The following is a 24,201-nucleotide window of genomic DNA, read 5'->3' on the forward strand; positions in this document are numbered from 1 at the left end:
CTATATATATATACAATTTCTGATATTTAAAAGCAGTCATGATGTTAAAGTTTGCGTTAATCTCGTCGGCTGATTCCATTTGACCTGCTTTGGTCTATTTACATTCTGGTTGTTGTATCCATCCATCAGCTTCGCATTGACAAGCTGAATCCTGCCGCCCATGGGGGCGAGTGCTCAGACAGTTATGTGATGTGAGTTTATACTGGTTAGGGCATGATGCTTACACTTTGTTGACATCAGAAGGATTGAGCATTGGGGAGACCCAGGTGTGACGGGATACAGGATGTGTCATCTGTCAGAGGTTCGCCGGATTGAGCTGATTTCCCAGCAGTCCAGAGCAGGTGTGAACGTATGCCTCCTTGGTGATATGGAGACGGCCTGAGAGGGATTTAGACGGAGGTATGTGCCAAGAATAGTTTGGTTTTAAATCATTTAGCTTTACCTTACAGAATTCCAATGCGGCCTTGGGCTAAATGCTGACTGTGTCCTTCATTCTGCAGTAAACAATACGCTACCCTGAGTTTTCTTGAACGCCCATAGTGTTAGCAGTCGTTCCTATTAACCTCATTAGTATTTTCATTAAAATGTGAAGACAAATCATATCGGGGGGAATTCTTGACTCTTAGTCTCTGGCACAAAGATGACGGATAGCGTTTCTGCTAGAAGGTGTTATGAGGTTGATTCAATTACAGTTGAGTCGTAGGCTGACGCACATGATGTAACATGTAGCAGCGAAGTAGAAATTGAACTGCCTGTGTGGTTAACAGCTACGTCGATAGCGAAGTGAACTTCTGTGCTGACCCCCTCATCATCGCTCCATGTAATTGGGTAATCCGGCCATGGTCTTTCCTTAAGCTAGCTCTAGCCAGAGACTTTGTGGTTTAGCTGAGCCTGACCGCTTGCCGGTGGGCGCAGTTATTGGAGAAAATCAGTGAGCCCTTCCAAGCACTTCTATTCCTGCTGTGGCGCTCTGCCCTGTCATTAAAATATTTTGTTTGTCGGCTGTCATTTCTTGTGAAGGTTTATGAAAACTAGACCTTTCCCGGTTGGACATCAGTTAAGGGGTAAAGTGTTTGAAATATGTACTGCTCAGACCCAAGTGCACAAGTCCATGTAATGAGCTGTTTTAAAATCCCTGCTCATGGCTCTTTCCATATCAGTAAGTCACGCAATATCACACCATCCTGCTCGTAGCCATTTTCGCCCCAAAATTAGCATGCAAACACAAAGGCATATGCAACCGCTCGCGAAGGAGGCAGCTACCGTAGCTGTGATCGGGGTGGGAAACGGTCTCATTTGAATTTCAAAAGCAGAACGATTAAGAATGCAGAAAGAAAAGATCGGACAAAAGAAATATATTACATCAGTGTGCTTTTTACAACGCTGGTTCCAATTTACATCTTGTAATTTATTCTTTAGTCTATATTGTTTAAGCATTGACCCCATAAGGATGCTATTAAAACGCTGGCAGGAGTTAATTTAGTTCATCTAGGGAAGTAGAGACAAGCACTATTCAGTGATTTTAGACAAATTTAAAGTTCTAAGTGTGTTTGTGTGTGTATTTGTGCACACTACTGTTCAAATGTTTTGGGTTAAAGACTTGAGTAAAGACATTGTTACAAAAGTTTATATTTGAATTTGTAGTTGTACTTTTTATCTATCTATCTATCTATCTATCTATCTATCTATCTATCTGTCTGTCTGTCTGTCTGTCTGTCTGTCTGTCTGTCTGTCTGTCTGTCTGTCTGTCTGTCTGTCTGTCTGTCTGTCTGTCTCTATCTATCTGTCTATCTATCTATACATGCACACACACACACACACACACACACATTGATACACAAATACTAAAGTAAATCTGTTTCAGCTAGTATTAAGTGCCCAACTCCTTTGTGTTTAAGTGATGATTTTCTAGCTCTTAGTATCCAGGTATCTTACTATTTTACCCTACTAAATTATTTGACATTTAAATAAAAATACCACATATGAACATATGCTTGCAATGGACCAATTTCTCCAGACTTTCAAATCTCTTTATGGACGTATGGGTGCTAAGTGGAAGGGATTTTATTTGAGAGCTTCGGCTCCTTTTAATGACCTGTAGCTCTCGAGGCTTATCCATTCAAATCTCCTCCAGCGTAAAGATCCCTCGAGCGTGATGATTAATTTAATATTCTTTAACAAGCAGATCTCAGAGCGAATGCTCCACATGTTACATTGGCAGACCACCTTACTGTAGGAATGTATTCGTATTGACAGAAAACTGATCTGAACCACTTTTCATAATTTAAAGGAATAGTTTAGTAATTTAAAATTAAAATTTGCTGAGAATATACCCATCTAAGATGTTGATGAGTTTGTTTCTTCATTGGAACAGATTTGGAGAAATTTTGCATTCAGCGGATCTGAAGTGAACGGGAGCTTTTCACTTCACAAGACGTTATGGACTGTAGTTGTGTGGATTACTTGTGGAATATTGTTATGTTTTTATCAGCTCATTCTCATGGCACCAATTCACTGCAGAGGATCCATTGGTGAGCAAGTGGTGTAAAGTATACATTTCTCTGAATCTTTTCTGATGAAGAAACAAACTCATCTACATCTTTGATGACCTGAAGTTGAATACGTTTCCAGCACATTTTCATTTTCGGGTGAATTGTGCCTTTAACAGAAAAGTCCATCTGCCTGTGTCCATATGGTGCATTTAATGCATATATTTTGTGCTCGGCAATCCATCTGTGATCTTGCTTTAAGACCCAGAAACCGACTCAATTTCTAGAAGGCAAAGTTTGGAAGAAAGTGATTTCTTGGGGTTCAGGCTCCATCATAGTTTGGGAATTTTAAAACTAAGTGAGGTCGCAGATCTGCAGGAATTTGTTCTTATCCTTGCTCCCTTATTTCCCTTGAGGCTTAGAGTGAGCTGCTCTGTCTTCCACTGAGATAAATGTACAGAATTGCCAAGTCAATTCTGTCAGTCTGACACAGTGATAAGGCCTTGGCTGATGTGGTGAGCAATTGAGCTGTTTTGTCTGACAAGAGCTAATTGAGACCTCAAGATGGACAGATTATTGAAAAGCACAGAATTGGTCTGGCGAATCATTTTGTTTTATGTCCCTAGACTATTCTGAGGCGTAGTGATTCATGCTCACATTTTTGTTTGAGCACTTGACAACAGTTGTTGTTTTGGGCACAATGCATAATTCATTGAGATACTTAAAACAGTAAATGGGTTTTAGAAGGAAATGTTGTTGTAAAAGCGCTGTGGGAATTCCTCATGTTGCTGTCCGTGGTCCTGAAATTGTATTACAGCATTGTTGAAATCTAGAGTAATATCTAATGTGACATCACTATTAGGTTGAATGTAAATATGATGTGAATGTAAACCATATTTGATTGTGAAGCAGCACATCAAGGCTGCAATCGCAAGGACTCGTCAACGGTGAGATTTTCCATTGAACATGGCAATGAATACAGATTTGGGTATTATAGTATTTCATTCTCCAGGTAATAATCACTCCCCTAGAGAGCTTTGAAAACCCCATGTTTCTCATTTCACATCAAAATTCAATAAATCTGCTGTAGTCTATAGTCTTCAATTAAATGTTTTATCTCTTAAGGTAAATGAGGATATTGGCAGGGAGCGCTAAGGAGTTTTATTTTAATTTGTCCCCTACTATGAGGGACTTAATTTCCCAGCATGAACTGGCATGCAAGATTGGATATCTCCTTATGAAGTGATGATCAAGATGAACATAAAACATCTGCAGTTATCATTCCCTCCTTTAATGGGGACTGAATGAATACTGGGATTTGGTATAAATGCAAACAAATACAGTAAAACAAATAATGAAATGAAGTTTTCTCATATTGATGTTCTGGATCTCCTTCCCCTTTCTCTGTCTGGAGTATTGACTGGTTAGATGGATAGACTGTGCAGTCAGTAGGATCCAGGCCACCTGCTAGGCAGATAGAGAGAGTGCTCACTAGAGCAGGACGTTCCCGTCTTTATCCATAAGAGGCAAGAACTCTTCCACTTGTGATTCATGGCTGTACCTAAGCATTTTGATAAATGTGTTTTCAGTGTGTTGGAAATGTGATCAACTTTGTAATTATGCTCATTAACTCCCTAAACTATGGAGTCAAAACAATGCCGCATATATTTGCAAGAGAACTGAAGTATTGAAAAAGAAAATAATGTTTTGCAAAAAAAAACAAAGAATTGCAAAATATAAATTCAGCAGAGCAAAAGCATTGATTTTGCAAAGCACTTTTTCCATGGCCATATCTACTAATTTATTTGCAATGCTGCTTTTATTTTGCGTTTCAGTCAAGTTTGAGCTTGCGATACCGTTTTCCCCTTTGCGCGTCACGTTTCTGCGCGTCTCACTTTGTGACACTGTTTTGACGTGTACAACAAGCCTGGGCATGCTTCCCTGGAAGTGACATCATCGGCCCAAGACACAGACCAAAGCTGATCCAGACACTGTCATTGAGCAGAGGCATGCGGGTGGATCATTTCCTTTTATTTACTAACTTTAAAACAAACATGCATGTTTTCATTTTATTAACTGTATTAACAAATGTATATGTGTATTAGCAGCGTTTGCTCAAGTTAAAGATGTCATTAATATGAACAACTGCTGTTTATTTCTCTCAATGTGCACACTTGTATAGCATTAAAAGGTGTATTGTTTAATTTGGTTAACTAAATGTATATTAACAGTGCTTGTTTAAAATCTCTTAACCTGTGGGAGGACGTCAGCGCACAGCGTTCTTTGTTTACATTAGTTCAGAGTTACTGCTAGTTTTAATGTAAATGAATGCAATTAACTTCATAAACTATACATCATTAAAAAGTCGTGAATGTGATAATGCTGTATGCCTTGGTCACGAGATCCTATTGAGGGAACAACATAAATTTTTTGTGGCCACGAGTTTAATCATGCATAAACGAACCCATGTGACCATAGCAACCTGGGATTATCAGAGATTGATCAAATATATTTATCCACCCCACAGTCTGTTGATCGTGTCTTTTTATGCAATATATGTGAATATTAGGCTATTATTATTATACAGCCTTGAATGTTAAGAGATCGAAATGAAGGGAAAATAAATAAAATACATAACAACGAATATAAAAATATTACCAATAATAATAATAATAAAATACATGGACTTACAAGACTTATGGTATGGATAAAACATTTTCTTGTCGGCCTATTTTATTAGCTTACTTTATGTAACATTTATTCATAATAAAGTTAATTTGAATGCTGTCTACATCGCGTGCAATACAGTCCGGTAGCCTATGGTTAACACTTCAACCACCAGAGGTTGCTGTATACCTAAAAGCGCCAGCGGGTAAAATTTACCCATGCCATGACTACTGTTTTGATACGACTAAAAACGTATTATGTCACTGTATTATGCCACTGTCTTCATCAGCTATGTTTTTGTCCTGTTGTTTTAAGTTCACAGCTATTTTTAAGCAGGTTTCACTGATCACTTTTCTTAATGATGAATATAAACCAGCCTGCGATGACAATGAGAAATACAAAGAAATAAATACATATTTGGGTGGTGTAATATTATAGCTAATAAAATATTTTAAGATAACCCATGTTATTTAAATTACTAAAATACCCTAAATAGACTATTATAAGTAGTTCACCACACTGCAAACGATGTATGATACAATGACAAATTCAAGCACACAGTTTCACTTAATTAATTATTAATTTATTTAGTTATATAATTTATCATTTGAATAAGAGGACGACACCAATAAACTTGGGGTAATCATAAAAATTGTTTTATTCATTACATCATAATTTGGATTTTTATTAAATTTTTTTCAGGAATAAATAAGCAACACAGTAGCAAGCCATAAACGATAAACCTTTGCAAAACAAAAATTAATAATTAATCCAAAGTTTGAACATTTATGAGTAGAGGTATAAACATCTAAAACATCTTCATTTGAATGTGCGTATCACTTACAATGACAGCGCAACTATAAGATAATTATGCGTAGATTTGTCCCAATGGCGCTTATAGGTATAAATGCCCCATTTTTATACTGGTTTTATCTAAACATTTTTTTAACAACAGGGGATTGTAAATAACACAATTTTAGTAAAAGTCAATGACTGTAAGACTTGGATTTTTTTATTGAAAATATATTATATAGCATATTTGAAAAACAGCCATGGGCAAAATTACCCCGTGGTGGTATTAATATAATAATTTAATAATGTAATATATATATATGTATATATATACATATATATCTAATCACCCGTGCGTTTCTGGGTGTGGTCGTTTCCTGGCGTGCTGGGCCCTCTGCTGGATGGGGTGCACCAGGCGTTTCCTTCGGTGCCCCCTCTGACGACCAGATGTCGATCGCTGCTCGTGTGGAATCCTCCACCGTGTCCCGATCCTTTGAGGTTGGATGAGTGGTTTCTCGGTGGGGGTCGTGCTGGTTCTCAGCGCCCCCCTCCAGTGCCATTCTTTCCGGAAGTACATGAGGAGCTTACAAAATCGTGGAAGGCACCTTTTACTGCCCGAAACAAATCTTGTGGCTCCTCCTCCCTCACCACCCTCGATGGTGGGGCCGCTTTGGGGTACGCGGGCATCCCCTCGGGTGGAGCGGTCTGTGGCCATGCAACTATGTCCAACAGCCGCTACCACCCTGCGGGGTGACCCGTGTCTCCCCTCACGGGCCTGTGTATTCGTCAGGTCTAACTGGCAGTGCTTATAGAGCCTGTGGGGAGGCGTCTTCTGCCCTCCACGCCATGTCGTTATTGCAGGTCCACCAGACCAAAGACCTGAAAGAGGGTGGTCACGACCTGGCGGATCTACATGAGCTGTGTGATGCGATGGACCTCGCACTTCGAGCGACGAAGGTGACCGCACAGTCTCTGGGTCGTGCAATGTCCATGTAGTGGTCCAGGAGCGCCATCTCTGGCTGTGTCTCGCTGATATGAAGGAGAAGGAGCAGGAGAAGGTACAGTTCCTGAATGCTCCCGTGTCCCAGACCGGCCTCTTCGGCGACACTGTCGAGAGCTTTGCCCAGCAGTTCTCTGGCAGCACAGAAGCAGATTGAGGCGATCAAACACATCATGCGCCGGAGGAAACCTGCTGCTTCCACCCCAGCCTTCCACCAGGCAGCGTCGTGGAGCCGGTCGCAGGCAGGACGCTCAGCCCATCCAGGCCCCCGCCAAACCTGGCGGCAAGCGCAAGTGCAAGAGGCCCTGAGACGGGCGACCCAGAGATGGAGAAGACTGCTCATTGGGAGATGGTGGCCGCACCACTCCCTCCCCCGGAGGAGGGCCAGGTGGAGAATCTTTTGTTTCGATTTGCTTTTGTTCCGGCGCTGGCCCAGCAGCCAGCGGTACCCAAAACATCAATAAAAGAGTGATTTCCTCAATCTCTGGGTCTCAAGAGGAGGAGAGTGGTGAACCGTGCATCACGGGATCACTTCCTTCCTCCTCTCTCGCCAGGAAGCGGGTGGTTGCCCAAGAGCACCCCTCCTGCCCATTCGTGGAACCAGGTAAGGGCGGTAGCATTCGAGTCCCTGCTTCAAGTCATCAAACGCCGGGCTGTCACAAGCCCCAAGCCGGGTTCCTGTGTTTCCTCCCGCACGAGGAGGAATCAGGTGAGTGTTACACTACACACCCAGACCACACCCCCTGCCGTCACAGGCCAGGCCGTCAGGCCCCAGGGCGGGACCCTGTGTTCCACCTCGCTGCCCCTCTGCGGGTACGTTGGTGGCCCCGTTGGTCCCGCTGGCTCGGTCTCTCGGAGCCTGGCTAGCGCTCCCCAGTCCATCTCGGTGGCTCCTGCGGACCATCAGACTCGGTTACGCGATTCAGTTCGCCCGCCGTCCCCCCAAGTTCAGGGGCATGCGGTTCACTTCAGTCAAGGCCGTCGTTGCCCCTGTCTTGCATACGGAAATCGCAGTCCTGCTGGCGAAGGACGCGATAGAGCCGGTCCCTCCATCCGATATGAGGTCGGGGTTTTACAGCCCTTACTTCATTGTGCCCAAGAAAAGCGGTGGGTTACGACCAATCTTGGATCTGCGAGTTTTGAACCGTGCACTTCGCAAGATGCCATTCAAGATGTTGACGCAGAAACGCATTTTCTGGTGCGTCCGTCCCCTAGATTGGTTTGCAGCGATCGACCTGAAGGACGCATACTTTCATGTCTCGATTCTCCCGCGACACAGGCCATTCCTGCGGTTCGCGTTCGAGGGTCGGGCATATCAGTACAAGATCCTGCCCTTCGGGCTGTCCCTTTCGCCTCACGTCTTCACCAAAGCACGTGCACCATCCACAAGATGGGCCTATGCTCTGAAGTGGAACCTGTTCATCGAATGGTGTTCCTCTCACCATGAGGACCCCCGGAGATGTTCGATCAGAGCCGCGCTTTCCTTTTTGCAACAAGGGTTGGAGCGTAGGCTGTCCCCTCCACCCTTAAGGTTTATGTTGCTGCCATTTCTGCTCACCACGACCCCGGTGGATCTGGTTGTCAGGTTTCTTAGGGGGGCCAGGAGGTTAAATCCTCCTAGGCCTCCCTCCCTACCCTCTTGGGATTTGGCATTGGTGCTAAGAGCCCTCACAAACTGCCCCCTTTGAGCCTTTGCAGTCAGTCGAGTTTCTCTCTATGAAAACCCTACTCCTGGGTCTCCGTGCCAGGCCTTTCAGCCAATGAATTCTTGAAATCTGGTGTGAGGCTAGTGCCCATATGAGAGACCCTGTCGGGATCCCATATGTGTGTCCCACGGTATGCTTATTAGAGCCGTGTTTCCCCTGCAGACCACGTTCTGCCATCTCTGATGATGCATCCTAAGCCATCTCAGAGACTTCCATGTGCTATAGGGCCCTACGGGATTACTTCACATGTCTAAATGTCACTTAACCCCCTCTGGGAGGAGATGACTCCACAGTGTGCCTCTTTCAAGCGGAAGGGCACGCTTCCCAGTGTTATCCAAGTCCTACTGGTGGGTTGCTCAAGGAACAAAAGTAGTTGACCTTCTCTGTGTAGAGCCCGGTCCTATCGTCTGCATTATATGAAGGATCAGGAGGCCTACACAGGGCACTGGAAGGGGCATCTTCTGTGGCGCTTTGGTAGGGATCCCAATTTCGTCGGTCATCCGACGTGACTCGGAGTGACTGACTGAAAGGGAACGTCTCGGTTACATATGTAACCCTCGTTCCCTGAAGGAGGGAACGGAGACGTCACGTCCCATCGCCACATTCGCTGTACCACCGCTGAGCTGCCGGGTCACCGGCTCGGCTCCGAAGCGAAAGCATGAATTAATGCGGTGCACCTGCTGCCTCTTATGCTCACGCTGTGATCAGCGGCAGCTGGATGCAATGATCGCATGCCAATGTCCATTGCCTCGTTTAGTTACACTCGAAGTGGATTGGTCTCTCTGGCGAGATCCCAATTTCGTCGGTCATCCGACGTGACGTCTCCGTTCCAACCTTCAGGGAACGAGGGTTACATGCTTAACCACGACGTTCTTTAGAGTTGGACACTAAATTTAATTTACATAAATTTATAAACACAGCACTCAGTTTAAGATTGACTTTTTTCAACAAATGCACATCTGTGCAGTTTTATCTAATACTAAAGGTATGTCTCAAAAGTGGATGCAATGTTTCAGTATGATGTTAAACAATTGTACTTTTTTTGCAAAGTACTACAATAATAAATGGTAACCTTCAAAAGTTGTATATCTGATTTAACCTATAAAAATAGTGTTGTTGGTGTAAATGAATGTAATTAATTAATTCAGTGATATTACATAATATTTTTGACTTGAATAAAACAGGTTTTCTTGATGTTAACATTTTTAGTTTACCAATTTTTTTAGTGTTTATTTGTGCATATGTGCTTCATTTGAATTTGACGTTTTAAGTGATTTTCATTTTGTAGATTGATTGATTTTCATAACAAACATCCTTTGTTTATTTTGGAGTGACAACCTTCATTTCCTTGGCAACGAAAATGTTTTGAGCTGGCTGTTAGCTTTGGTCAATTAGTTTTAATTAATTCTGCAATAATTCTGAATTATATGATCTATTATAAAATGAAGTTGTCTGGTTTATGTTCTTTTCAACTTGCACTTCATATCCCCAACCCCATCTGGCCATTTGACTCTTTTTTCAAATGTGTGAAAATGAACATGTTCCAGTGAAGTCTTACTTTGCCTCTGCAGGATATCTGACCGTAACGATTGAGCCATTGCTACCAGTTGTTGTGGGAGATACAGTGACTCTAAAGTGCAACTTCAAGACAGATGGAAGATTGCGAGAGATCGTTTGGTACAGGGTAAGTTGTTTTTTTCAGCATATGAGCTAATATTTCATCTTTATTGTATTGTTCATAATCTGTTCTTTTGTTCTCTGATTGTATCTATTATTGCAACAAAACATGTTAACGTTCTGCCTTTTAAACTGCATAACCTTGAGGCTGCTTAATTGCTTTTTATTAAATGGCTGCATATCAGACCTAGTGCTAGTGCTACCCCTAGAAAACAAGTCTGTTTGTTTGTGGACAGTTTGTTTGTTTGACCAATGGCAGACCGGGCAGTTTTTAGGAATTATTTTTACAGCTCTGTTTGTTGACGATATTGGCACAGAAATACTTCACTTTTAATATTCAGCTGGTCATGATGGCTGTGTCTTAATGGATCCCAGCTGGGTGCTTTACATGTTACTACACACTATTAGTAGTGAGCGTATGGATTAGTTAGACATTTGCAAGAGACATTTCTGAATAAATTATACCATATATAGCTGCACAAGCTGCTTATGCAATATATATGAATAGTCTGCCTGAATGTAAAAACTGTATAATAAAATAAAACCAATAAGGACAAATCGTATAGCTGTGGATGTAATGTATATCAATACATAGTCAAAAACTGTAATCTGTTCATGTATGGACAGATGGTTGAGAGCACATCTGTTTAAGTGCAAAACACCGTCTTTGATTCAACCTTCTGTTCACAAATGAGACACATCTACTGTCTCCAGACTTGTCTTTGCAAATGCTGACCTTTCCAGACAGAACAAAAGAGATTAATAGCACTTTACATATTAGCTATAGTCTCATACATCATACTGGACGGTTAGACAGTCCCACTGAATCAGTACAGGTTCCAGGAAGCTTGTTTGTTGGTACAAGGTCTCTTCCCTGCGTGATTGGTTGTTTATTGCGCAGGTGAAAGTTATAACTTTGGTGGTTTTGTTGACAAGAAAAAAAAAAAAAAAAAAAAAAGATTATTAATGATTGAGAATATATTTTCATGAATATATTCAAAATCTTATTTTACATCCTTACAGAGTTATGAGCCTGTGGAAATAGAAAAAAGCACAGGCCGCTTTTTTTGCAGCAGAACACGTACAAGTGATAATGAACGGATGCAGAGCACGCACTTCTGATTGGCTTAGCAGCTGAGAAGAAATGTCTATTTGCACATTGACAACCGCAATTTAAGGGAAGCGCCTCTGCGGGCAGAGCTGTCAAAACTGCCTATTGGCGTCTGATCAAAACCGCAAGGTGGTAATATGAACCAACCCGCCGTCTCCTCTGACTGCTGATCATTACACGGCTTAATACATTATAAATCAATTATCTGTGCTTGGCTGCCAAAGTTTCTTTAATCTCTGGCTTTTATTTGACTAAACTGTCGACTTCTCAGTTTTCGCTTGTGTTCGAAATGTAACCCTGGTTGATATCCACCTTTGGGATTTACAATATCTAATCAACAGCTCTGGCGAGTGACACAGAGGCTGTTTGAATAAAAGATCGCAGCTGTGGGTTGTTCATTACTGGGATGCTGTTATCTTGACAGGTCCTGTTTGAAGGTTTTGTAATGCACACCGTAGTCCGATTTCTCCTTTAAGATTCTCTGTCAAGCTGAGGGGCTTCCTCTGCTGCTCAGATAAAGGATATTGCTATGGAGAGGCTCTTTAAGCAGCGCTGCCAGAAAACACTCATGCCAAATTGAGGCTTGTTGCCTGATTGGAGGATTTGTTTTCGTCTTAATAGCTGCCTCTGCTCCAGGTCCATGACAACAGCAAATCAAGTTTTGAGTGGAGTGTGCATTTCAATATCCACTGGCAATTTACATGCATAATCTGTGATGAATGAAAGCTAGTTCACACTGCTCCAACAAAACCTAATAATTGTTGCAATGTGATGTTTGCTGGGGAAATGCAAAAAAAAAAAAAAAACATTTATGTAGAATATTGGTATCTGTTCAAGCAGTGTGATCAGCCTTAAAACAAAGGCTACTTATTATTACACGGCTCTCTTGAATACTTTATTCTGATTGGTTGATTGGTAAAAGAAAAAAAAAGGGAAAATCATTTTTGTTAATTTACATAAACTTGAAATTTAAAATAAATTAATAAGTAATAATAATAATAATAATAATAATAAAGCTAAAAAAAGAAACCTGAGAATAAAATTAATAACTACTTTAATAGTATAGACCATAAATAATGCTAAAATAACACTAATAATTACCACTCATTCGGGTAATTTATACCTTTTGGCAACTTAACAGTTGATGGTAGCCATCGACTTACATAGTATTCTTTTTCATACTATAGAAGTCGATGGCTACCGTCAACTGTTTTGTTACCAACATTCTTCAAAATGTCTTCTTTTGTGTTCAACAGCTGAAACAAATCTATAAAGTTTTGGAACAACTTGAGGGCGAGTAAATAATGACAAAATTTGAATTTTTTTGGTGGTTTTAAAATAGATAATAGAAAATAGAACATACAAATAGAATCTTTAAAACAGAAAAGGACAAGTAAATATGATTGCAGATGAATAATAATCAGGCTGATACTGTAATTTTGCTTTAGAGTTTGTCTTATGCTTCTACATTTTAATGGAATATTTTATTTAATTTTTTTTAAGATAATGCAGCAAATCATTATTTCATATCCTTGTATTTATTTATTTGCAGATGTCCCAGGAAAATGTTCAGTCTTTTTTGTAACCAAACAAAATTTGTTAAAATTGTGGGCAAATTTAGAGCAGTTCTCTTTTAAATTGTTCTCTAGTATTACAGTGTGTTCATGGGTTCAAGTGTTAGCAGAATTCCTTTTTTTTAAAAGTAGATTTCCTCAAGTTTATAATGTTCTTGAGAACAGACTTAGAGAGTCAAGGAGCCCACCTACCACATGTAACACTGCTATATAATCCAAATGCATAAATGCAATCAGAGTAAGTGCAATATTGCAAAAAGGCTTTAACTAACCCATGTATGTCACCGTTTCCCAGACCATTGGAATGGGCTTTCAAAAAACTATAGACAAACCTCTGATGCCTTGATGCACCATGGGTGATGCTAAAAATAGACATAGAAACCACTTTGAAGCGGTTTTATATTACGCCCATGGAGCTGGGCGAGAGCTTGGAATCCTGGGAAGGCCCATGGAGAATTTTCCTCAATGAAACATCTGGCAGTTCATCTCACATTGTGCTTGTACTGATTATGTCATTTTAATAAAGAGATACCCTCCACGGTGAAGGCTGCTAATGCTGAGTTTCCGCCTGACTGCCTGTTGAGTGCCACTCTGAATTACCTATGATCTCACCAGATCAACCCTCTCTTGTACATTACTCTGTACTTAAATTCAGGTTTACACATGCTGGGCTGCGGTGTGCTCCAGAGAGAGAGAGAGAGAGAGAGAGAGAGAGAGAGAGAGAGAGAGAGAGAGAGAGAGAGAGAGAGAGAGAGAGAGAGAGAGTCTCAGTACTCAGGTGAGGGCTCCCTTTGCTGGCTAGACGTTACAGAACCCCTCCCTCTAGGAGCGACTCCTGGAGCTCGACGTGGACGTCCCCGTGGTCGTGGTGCTGGTCGATCGGGTCTGGCTCGATGAAACTCCTTGATGAGTGACGGATCCAGAATGTCCCGGGCGGCTACCCAGGATCTCTCCTCAGGTCCATAGCCCTCCCAGTACACCAGATAATGGAGCTGACCCCTTCTTCGTCTCGAGTCCAGTAATTAATTCACCCTATATGCTGGGGTTCCATCAAAGTCCAATGGTGGTGATGGTTCTGGGGCTTCATGGCCAGGATCAGCTCCCGGGTGGACAGGTTTGAGGAGGGACACGTGGAAGGAGGGAGAGATACGATAGTTAGCAGGAAGCTCCAATTGGTATGTTACATCATTGATCTGTCTCAGTATTTTGAAAGGGCCTACATACCTGGGATTGAGCTTCCTGCTTGGTAGCCGCAACTTGATGTATTTTGTGGAGAGCCAGACCCGTTGTCCTGGTTGGTAGGGAGGATGTGGGCGACGTCATCTGTTTGCCTGGAATTCCTGTATTCTCACGGCCCGCTGGAGACGAACATGAGCACTGTCCCACACCCTCTCACTACGCTGAATCCAGTCGTCCACTGCAGGAACTGAGGAGGGTTCACCAGACCACGGGAACAGAGGCGGTTGGAACCCCAGGACAGGAGTTAGACCTGTAGAGGAGTGGGTTAGAGAGTTTTGGGCGTATTCCGCCCATGGTAGGAACTCAGACCATCTGTGTTGTTCACGGCTGCAGTAACGTCAAAGATACTTTCCAATTTCCTGGTTGAGCCGCTCGACTTGCCCGTTAGCTTGTGGGTGACAGCCTGACGTTAGACTGACGTTGATATCCAATTGACTGCAGAATGCCCTCCAGTCCTGAGACGTGAATTTGGTATCTCGATCACTGACTATGTCTTCTGGTTGGCCATAGATCCTAAAGACGTGTTGGAAGAGGGTTTGAGCGGTTTCCATGGCATTGGGTAGTTTTAGTAGTGGAATGAGACAGCAGGACTTCGAGAAACGCTCGATTATGACCAGGATAGTGGTGTTATTATTTGATGGTGGAAGGTCAGTGACAAAGTCGATAGACAGATGGGACCATGGTCATTGAGGAATGGGTAATGGTTTGAGTAAACCTGAAGGCAATTCTCTAGGGGTTTTTGACTGAGAACAGATCTCACATGATTTGATGTAATGGGTGACATCTCGAGCCATGTTAACCCACCAGTAAGAGTTCTGTAAAAGTTAAAGGGTTCGAGAGATACCTGGATGACTGGAGCAGAGAGAAGTATGAACCCATTGCATGATTCGTTGTCTCATAACTTGAGGTACATAATGCTTTCCTGGTGGTGTGTGTGCAGGTGAGGGATCTTGACCTTGTGCTACTCTTAGTTCTTCCATGATGTCCCAAGAGACTGGGGCTAGGATGATTGAGCTGGGTAGGATGGGACTGGAGATGTGGTGTATTGTGGAGGGGTCATATTGTCTGGAAAGAGCGTCTGCTTTACCATTCTTGCTGCCAGGTCGATAGGTTACTGTAAAGTTGAAGCGTCTGAAGAATAATGCTCAACGGGCTTGACGGGGGTTAAGACGTTTTGCACCTTTTATATATTCAAGATTCTTATGGTCAGTTATCACTTGAAATGGGTGAAGAGCTCCCTCAAGCCAGTGACGCCATTCTTCTATAGCTGCTTTCATGGAGAGTAGTTCCTTATTTCCAACATCATAATTACGCTTTGCGGGGGGCAGTTTCCTGGAGAAGAAAGCACAATTTGCTTGGTTGTCCTTGTCTCTGTGAGAGTACTGCACCTATGCCACAGTCTGAGGCATCCACTTCTAGTAAGAACGGTTCGTTCAGATCAGGATGCTTCAGAATAGGGGCTGTTGTAAATCGTTCTTTTAATGCGTGGAAAGCGTTGTCAGCTTCTGATGTCCAAACCAGTTTTGACGGTTTATTCTTAAGGAGCGAGGTGAGGGGAGAGGCCACCATGCTATAATTTCGAATAAACCTCCTGTAGAAATTGGCAAAGCCAAGGAATATCTGCAGATCCTTGATGGTTCGTGGTTGTGACTATTCCGTGACTGCCTGAATTTTGAGATTGTTCATCTTGACGCCTTGTGAGCTGATATGGTAACCCAGGAAGAAGGTTTGATTGACGTGGAACTCACACTTTTCAGTTTTGACATATAATTTAATCTCTAGAAGTCGGGAAAGGACTGTTATGACATGAGAGATATGTTCCTGTTCGGTTTTGGAAAAGATGAGGATGTCATCGATGTAGGCGACCACAAACTTATTTACAAGAGAGTCGATGATGTAAAAGGTGATGTATTCTTTATGAAGAGTTCCAACCTGGAGTGTGAGCATCTTGGTTTGGTGAGTGATCCCCTTGCCAATCTGTACATTATTGATAGCCTTGACTTGGATTGGTGGGGTGCATGGTTGTGTTGGAATGTGATGTTTTGTGACAATATCCTGGTGGATTAGATTCAGGGCAGCTCCCGAGTCGATCATCACTGTGAGATCAAGAGACAGGGTATCAAATCTTAAGACAACAGGGAGTATGAAAGTTTTGTTACTTAAAAGGGCAAGATGTTCAATATTTACCCCGGGATTGCTTTGGAGCTTGTGGGGGCATCCTAAATTGCGGTGACCTGATTCACCGCAGTAAAAACACAGGTGTTGATGTCGCCTCTGTTCTCTCTCACTCTCAGATAGTCGGGATGTGTTTAGTTCCATGGGTTCCTCAGGAGAAAACATTTCAACAGGGTTAGGAGTAAAAACGTTGGTCTGTCCACCCTTTCCACTTTTCTTCTTAGGAGTTTGTCTCATGAGGTTATCAATCCTGATAGCGAGTGTGACAAGATCCCTTACCCTTACATGCAAGTTCTGCCTGAAGATCGCAATTAAAGGCTTTTATTAAACATAGCTTTTAAAGAGACATCATTCCAACCACTCTGAGCAGCGGTTACCTTGTGTAAGGTTGATGAACAGTGTCGAAACATCTCTTCCGCCATGAGGGTATTCGAACACTTCGCGGAGTTGCTGAATGAAGTACGTCACTGAACTCCTTAGTCGGGAGTCCGAGTCCCAAGCGGCTACTGCCCAATCGATAGCTCTGCCCATCAAAAGTGTCATGATGAAAGCGCACTTTTTCCCCTCTGCTTGGAATCTCTCTCCTTGGTGATCCATATAAACATGCACTTGGCGAATAAAGCCCTTGCATTCTTCTGCTGTTCCGCTGAATTTATCAGGGAGTGCGAAGCTTATGGTCTTCGGTGTGGGAGGAGGGAGAGATCAAATGTAGTGCGTCAGATGTTCGTTGATGGACCGCTGCTGGATGAGTTGTTCCTGATTTCCTTGGAGCGTTTCTGAAAGTTTATTAGAGGTCAAGGCTTTAAACAGAAGTCGGAAAAACAGGCAGGAGGTCAAACCAGAGAAGCAAGTAGATTGTTCGTCAAACACAGGGGCAACATCAAAAGACAATGGTGATCAGGCAGGCAAAGGGTCCAAACACAAACATCAGTCACATCAGGCATCAGAACAAAGGGGCAGAGTACAATACCGTGAGTCAAGATATCAGGCAGGATCAAAGACAGGTTAGCAAACAGGCACAGTAACAGGAATAAATGCTTGGTAAGGCAGAATGACTGGCAATACTTCACGACTAGCACGTGAACAGGTCTCAGAATTTATAGGAGTCAAACAGGAAGTGACAGCAGAGGGAGCGGGTCAGGTTCAGTACTCGGGTGAGGGCTCCCTCTGCTGGCTAGACGTTACAAGTTTAATGCATCCTTGTTGAATAAAAGTATTGTTGTTAATAATAATAATGTTTTTATATAATTTTGGTAGTGTATAATATATTACATTTTTATATATTTTATATAATATAAAATATGAAATTGTAAAAACTGTTTCAACATTGCCATCAGGGAATACATTTTATTTTAAAATATAATACAAAAAACTTTTAAAATGTAAAAATATTTCACAATATTACTCTTTTTACTGTATTTTCAATCAAATAAATGAAGCCTTGGTAAGCATGATAGATGTTTTTTCAAAAACTAAACCTTTGACTGTTGTTTCAATAAGTTACAGCCCTTAAAGACACAGTGCTTGAAAACTGTCTGATATTGCCGAGTCATCAGCATAATGTATTTTCAAGGTGAGCCTTCACTGAAAAGCTACGGATATCATCAAGCAACATCTCAGAAAGCTCATTTTTGTTCTCCAAAGTAAGGTCAACCTTTAACTCTCATGTATACATCCTCAGAGTTCTGGCTCCCACTCAGCTCTAATATTCCAGACACTTTGGTTGTTTCCCGGCTTAGTTTTTGTAGCCCACGTCTCCCCAAATCCCATTACCAATATTGACACTGAAGCACATTACAGTATGCAAATTACTTATTTGCTCTTGGCAAGATAATGCTGCTTTAAGGAGTGGAGGAGTGTGCAGATTAACACGCCTGTCTTCCAGACCATCATAACAGAACGTTACCTAAGCAGCTCCTGTTTGTTTGTTAGCGCTATATGTACTGTCAAACGCAGAGGACCTTTTGACCCAGAGGTGGTGATCTCAGACTGAATAACAAAACGGTTTCTTAACATTAAACCTGTGAGGCACTGCATTCAGATTCCTGGTTGGAAAATTCCTGCACTTGGTTGCTATAGTAACAGAAGTGTTGGATGGAGTCTGTATGTTCTCACTTTGTGTACTTGGTGCACTCCTGTGGGGCTCCCACGTGCCACTTTTTCTGCTATTTCAGAAGCCCTTGTGTAATTGTGTCATGCAAATTTGCTCCTCAGTGGGAAAAAAAAGCTCTTTAGTCTTCGTCGAGAGTTGCACGACGGAGCTAAAAATATTGTTTCTGGATATTTTTACCCTCCCATGACTCTAAAGAATCCAGATTGCTTTCTGAAGGCGGTTCTTTATGCTGTGTAGGCTGTCTGAGGTGAGGGCTGTGAAAACAATGTGATTATTTGGGTTTTCGTTTTCATTAAAGCCTCAGATTAAGGCACTGAGATGAGATCACCTATGAAATGACAGAAAACATTTGGTTTTCCTCCGTTAACAAGTGTTTAATACTCTGGATGTTGCACAAGTTGCAAATTATTGCCAAGTAACTCAGGCTTATGAGGGTAATACGGCATATAATGATAATCAAACAAATGGTCCACGTAATTGTTTGATGTCCTCTGATATTTATGCTGAATGTGACTCTGATTGTGCCTCTAAATGTGGCTTTAAATCAATATTCAGATGAAAAAATAAAGAGCATAGATGCTTACTTCTTTATATGTAGTGTAAATCCACACAAGAAAACTCTCCAGCGCAAACGATGCTCTAAATGTAATGTTTCTGTCTAATGAGCCACTAAAAGACCGATTTGGCTTGGAAAATTACTGCCACTGAGATTGTGTTATCTCTGAAATGGAAAAAAAAATAATAATGAAACGCTTAAATTTCTTCTCAATTAGTTTTTTAAAGGCCTCTACCTTCGTTCATTAAATGTACTGTGCATTTTGTAGAATAGATGGTGTGAAAATAAAGATATTAATTGGAAAATTAAACAAACCAGAGTTTGCTACAATAATTTGATTTGGATTTCAAGCTAGGATTGTTTAATGTTCCTCTAAGAAGCTTTGTGCTATTAAATTATATGGATTTAGATGTAAAATTCTGATCATCCTGTCAATGTCAGAGTTGTTTTTCCAAAGAAAATTGCATCTGATGATTCCACAATGTTTTGTGTGCAAAAGTGGAACAACATGCAAAATGCAACATGCATTTGTTGAGAGGGGCAACATTTCCTTACACATTGACTGTTTTCATTACATCAGTACAATACAATATGCTTATAGAAAACTGTGTGCACATTCAACAAAGCTACAATTTGGTAAATAATCATAGTGTTAGACAAGTTTTGAATTTTGTCATCTTTTTTATATTTAATTGATTAATAAATTTTACATGTATTTATTTATTTTAAATTTTGATATTTTTAGTGGTGTGTATTTTAGTGGTTCTTTATTTAGCAGGCCGACAAGTTAAAAATAGTATGACTTTTTAAAATTTGTCTCAAGACTCCTAACATATTTTGAGTATAAGAAGTAAAAGTGTAAGAAATGTGTCTGATCAACCCGGAACCCAGCCTAGTGATTTTGTGCCTCTTCAAGACCAATTTGTCGACTAATTATTTAAGCCTCTGGGTTTTAAAACCTGGGGGTTCCAAGGATCCCCAAATTTGATTATCAGTTTCTAAAATACAAATGCTCTTACACAACCGTTGACATATTTGAGGTCAGTAATTATTATTATTATTATTATTATTATTTTATTTATTTATTTTTTTACATTTTTGATAGAAGTGCCTTATGCTCAACAAGGCTACATTTATTTGTTTTTATTTGGCCGTTTTCTATTTTATTTCATTTTAAAATGTAATTTACTCCTGTGATGCAAAGCTGAATTTTCATTAGCCATTACTCCAGTCTTAAGTGTCACAATATTCTTCTGAAATCAGTGTAATGTGTTGATTTGGTGCTCAAGAAACATTAATTATTAACAGTACATTACATAACATTAACATTAACAGTCATTTTCACAGTAATATTTTCTCCTAAACTTTACCCCATTGTATATTTTCAAAAGTTGAATAGTAGCTGGTTTGCTAAAGCCAGGGGTTTTGAATCTGTGTAGTTTTAGTGTAGTGTTAGTGTCTGTCATTTAACATCAGTTACCAGATCCAAGAGGCGTAAAGGCAGTGAAACCTCTGTTGGACACTTGTAAAAACTCATCTGCTGTAATAATGCTTTTTTTTATAACATAGAGGGCATCATTGGTCTCAAAACAGATTTTCAAAATCCATCTTGCTATCACAGAATGATCAAACAAGGCCATGTTTACTGAGCGATAAGGAGTGGATCAAAGGCTGATTGTGACATTTACATTAGAATGGGAATTAGATTTTCATTCTTGGGCCAACTTTGTCATAGCCCCCTGCCAAAAGCATATTTTCTTCAGGATTATGGGAAAAAGGCAGAGATGTTTTCAAAAAAATATGTTTTTTTTTGCTTTGTCACACTGCAGTTTAGCGAGAAAGTTTTATCATTGGAAAAATGTCCGGGAGAGACAGCGCCTGTGTCTTTGTTCAGAAGAATCCATCTAGATATTTTTCCAAACCCTCTGTAAGAATTTCTATTCCTCTTTTTTTTAAAGCACAGAGAACAAAACTGGTGTAACTTGATGTACGTCTGAAAGGTTCTGCGATGTGGCCATTGCCATTTGAAAGAGGCAACAGCTTGTAGAGGGCTGATTGTGCCAGAGAAGTGCACCCTGAGTTGATTTTAGAAAGGGATTTACATGGGCACCACACTGTGCTCTGAAACACATTTTTGCAACAGATGTCAGCAGGAAACAGTACGGTGTGTTGACCAGGTAGGAAAATACAGCATAAGGGCAGATCTCCATACAGCCAAAGAAACAAGGCCGCATTAAGTGGAGGGAATGTGGTACATTCCAAGGAATAGTTTGTCCAAAAATGGGGGGGGGGGGGGGCAAGAAAGCTGAAAATGTTCTCACCATCATGTAGTTGAGTTTGTTTCTTAATCAGAACAGATTTAGTGAAAGAAATTATCATTAAATCAATTACTCACCAGTGGATCCTCTGTAGTGATTGGGTGCCGTCAGAATGAGAGTCTAAACAGCTGATAAAAAAATTGCAATAATCCACAAGTAATCCACACGGCTCCAGTTGATCAGTTAATATCTTGTGATGTGAAAAGTTGCATGTTTATAACAATCAAATTCATCAACACATGTTTTAACTTTCCAAAAGTTTGAGTCCTCTATTCATAATATTGCTTTCTCTAGTGAAAATGTTTTGTCTGAGTCAAGAGAGAAATATGCACAGATCAAACACTGTTTACAAGTGAAAACAGATCAAAACAGTTGTAAACAAGTATTTCAGTGGATTTTGATGTGAGAGAACAACAGAAGATAGACTTATTCCACGTTATTGTGGATTATGGACTGGCATTTTGGCCAGAAGCAATGCTTTAAATTTAAAATGTCTTTATGGATTTGTTTATTGCAAACATGCAACGTTTTGCTTTACAAGACTTTAATTTTGATTCTGATGGCACCCATTCACTGCAGAGGATCCTTTGGTGAGCAAGTGACATAATGCAGATTTTTTCCATCTACATTACATACATTTTCAGCATTTGTTTTATTTTTGGGTGCACTGTTCCTTTAAATGGCTTCCAAAAAAAAAAAAAACTAAAACAATGTCAGCCGAATAAAAAAGTTTAACATCACTTTAGCAACTTTGTGGTCATGTGGGGATAGCTGTTTTTTTTTTTTTTTTTTTTTTCTCATCTGCAGCAAATTGTGGTAACTAAGTGATTTTGACAGCTGTGAATCAATCGTGAAACATGGTCATTACTGTCGAAATGAAGTGTCTCTCCCTTGCTCTTTCTAACTCTTCATCCTCCAGTGGCCTGAAGTTTTGAGCTAGATCAATGGCCGCTGCTTCTAGTCCTGCGTTTATCTCTAAGGTATGGACCACAGCTATTTGGGTCAGCTGTGTGGCAGAGGAGAAACAATTAAAGAAACCTCCCTCTTCTTCTCGGTATAACTCTTTGTGTGGAAAGATGGGTTTTGTAATAGATTTTTGTCGGTGTAAAATGAGACGCTGACCTCTGAGTCCGCCAAGCTCAAAGGCATCTGGAGAGGCGAGGGCAGCGCTGTCCCCGTGGGCTTTGAGCAATATTAATTCTACCCATCACTCTCTGCGATGATGTTAGTCATGCTTCAGATAATTAAAAAAAAAAAAAGCACATTCATGCCATCACTAAAAAAGCTTTCTGTAATATTTTAAAAGCATGATTGGATACAAACAATGGCATGTTGAGCAGGGTGCTGGATCCAGACAAATGGCTTTGTCTGTGTTTGTTTTGGCATTTATATGTCCTCAGCAAAGTGTTTGGCTATGTCTGGTTGCATATTGAACATTTGTTTTGTTCATGTTTTGTTTTTGTTGGTGGTTTTGTTTTTTTCCTTGTTTGCTTCTAGTCGTCTTGGACGTGCACCTGTAGCAGTGACTCGTGAAGTATCTGTGGTTTTGTTTACCTTTTTTCCCCTTTTTTGCTGCAGTTTGCTTCAGTAAGAACTGTTTGTTTGGACTGTTGTTCTTTCACTCTTGTTCTGTTTGGACTAGTAAATTGCAAACATGCTGAGCCATACCATCTCTCTGGATTATACTGTTGAATCGACTGTTATGTTGTATATTAAGGATTTTTTTTTATATTTATATATTTATTTTATTTATTTATTTTGTAGTTTGGCACTTGATAATTCATTTTGTTAAGTTCATGTATTTCTTAAATATATATAAACAAAATTGTAAACTTTACTAAATGTACAAATTTTAAAATAACCCCAAAAATAATAATATAAAATGTGTTATGCAGTAAGTTTGTTTAAATAAAATTAATTAATGTTTGATAAAATATATGAACAAGAATGTCTAAGCTTAAACATATTTATAATTAATCAAATTTTGTAGTCTATGTATTTTATGAATCTTCTTTCAATATTTCATATTATGCATTTTGTTTATAGTTTTATGTTATGGTAAGTGTATTTTCATAAAATTATTATAATATAAAAAAACTCAAAACTTAAAATAAAACAAAGCCTAAAATGCACAAAATGTGTCGTTCAGAAAATATATGAAATATGTGAGCAATTCTAAAAACTTCAAACTGCATAACAAAATGTATAACAATAAAAAACAAAATGAAAAATTTGTTTTTTTGTATATAAAGCACGTTGAGCACTGAGATGACACAAGTAAACTTAGTGGTAGTAAGTAGTGGTAGTAGTAACATGATAGCAGAGGTGTAAAGAGTACCTAAAACCCATACTTCAGTAAAAGTACAGATACCTTATAGTGAAAATTACTCCACTACAAGTTACAAGTCACCAATTCCAAAACAACTTGAGTAAAAGTCTTAGAGTATCTGATTTTAACAGTACTTAATATAGGCTCAAAGATGCACTAGTCAAAGAGACATGCTAGTCAAAAACTGTAACCTTGTGGAGAAGCTTGTGAAAACAGGCAGAGGCAAGGATCTAGAGTATGTACAAACAATAAACAAAAACCAGAATAACGGGCAAACAGACAACCATTACATTTAAAAAACTCACAAAGAACTAAAGAAACACTAAAATAGTTATTTGTTACATTTACATTTATTCATTTAGCTGACGCTTTTATCCAAAGCGACTTACAATTGCTATATATGTCAGAGGTCGCACGCCTCTGGAGCAACTAGGGGTTAAGTGTCTTGCTCAGGG

At 40.3% G+C, this 24,201-nt stretch overlaps 1 protein-coding gene across 3 annotated transcripts in view; it reads left to right on the top strand.

Annotated features, from left to right (window-relative positions):
• Positions 1-24,201, top strand: part of LOC306854726 (immunoglobulin superfamily member 21-like) — a gene marked incomplete at its 5' end in the record, with an annotated part of 209,342 nt that overhangs the window by 72,795 nt on the left and 112,346 nt on the right. For all 3 annotated transcript variants that reach the window (XM_079392967.1, XM_079392966.1, XM_079392965.1), the window contains one exon: positions 10,226-10,338. In XM_079392967.1, the coding sequence (XP_079249093.1) occupies positions 10,226-10,338 (113 nt within the window). The remainder of the gene's footprint in view (positions 1-10,225; positions 10,339-24,201) is intronic.

This window comes from Barbus barbus, assembly GCF_936440315.1.
Source record: "Barbus barbus genome assembly, chromosome: 35".
Taxonomy (NCBI): Eukaryota; Metazoa; Chordata; class Actinopteri; order Cypriniformes; family Cyprinidae; genus Barbus; species Barbus barbus.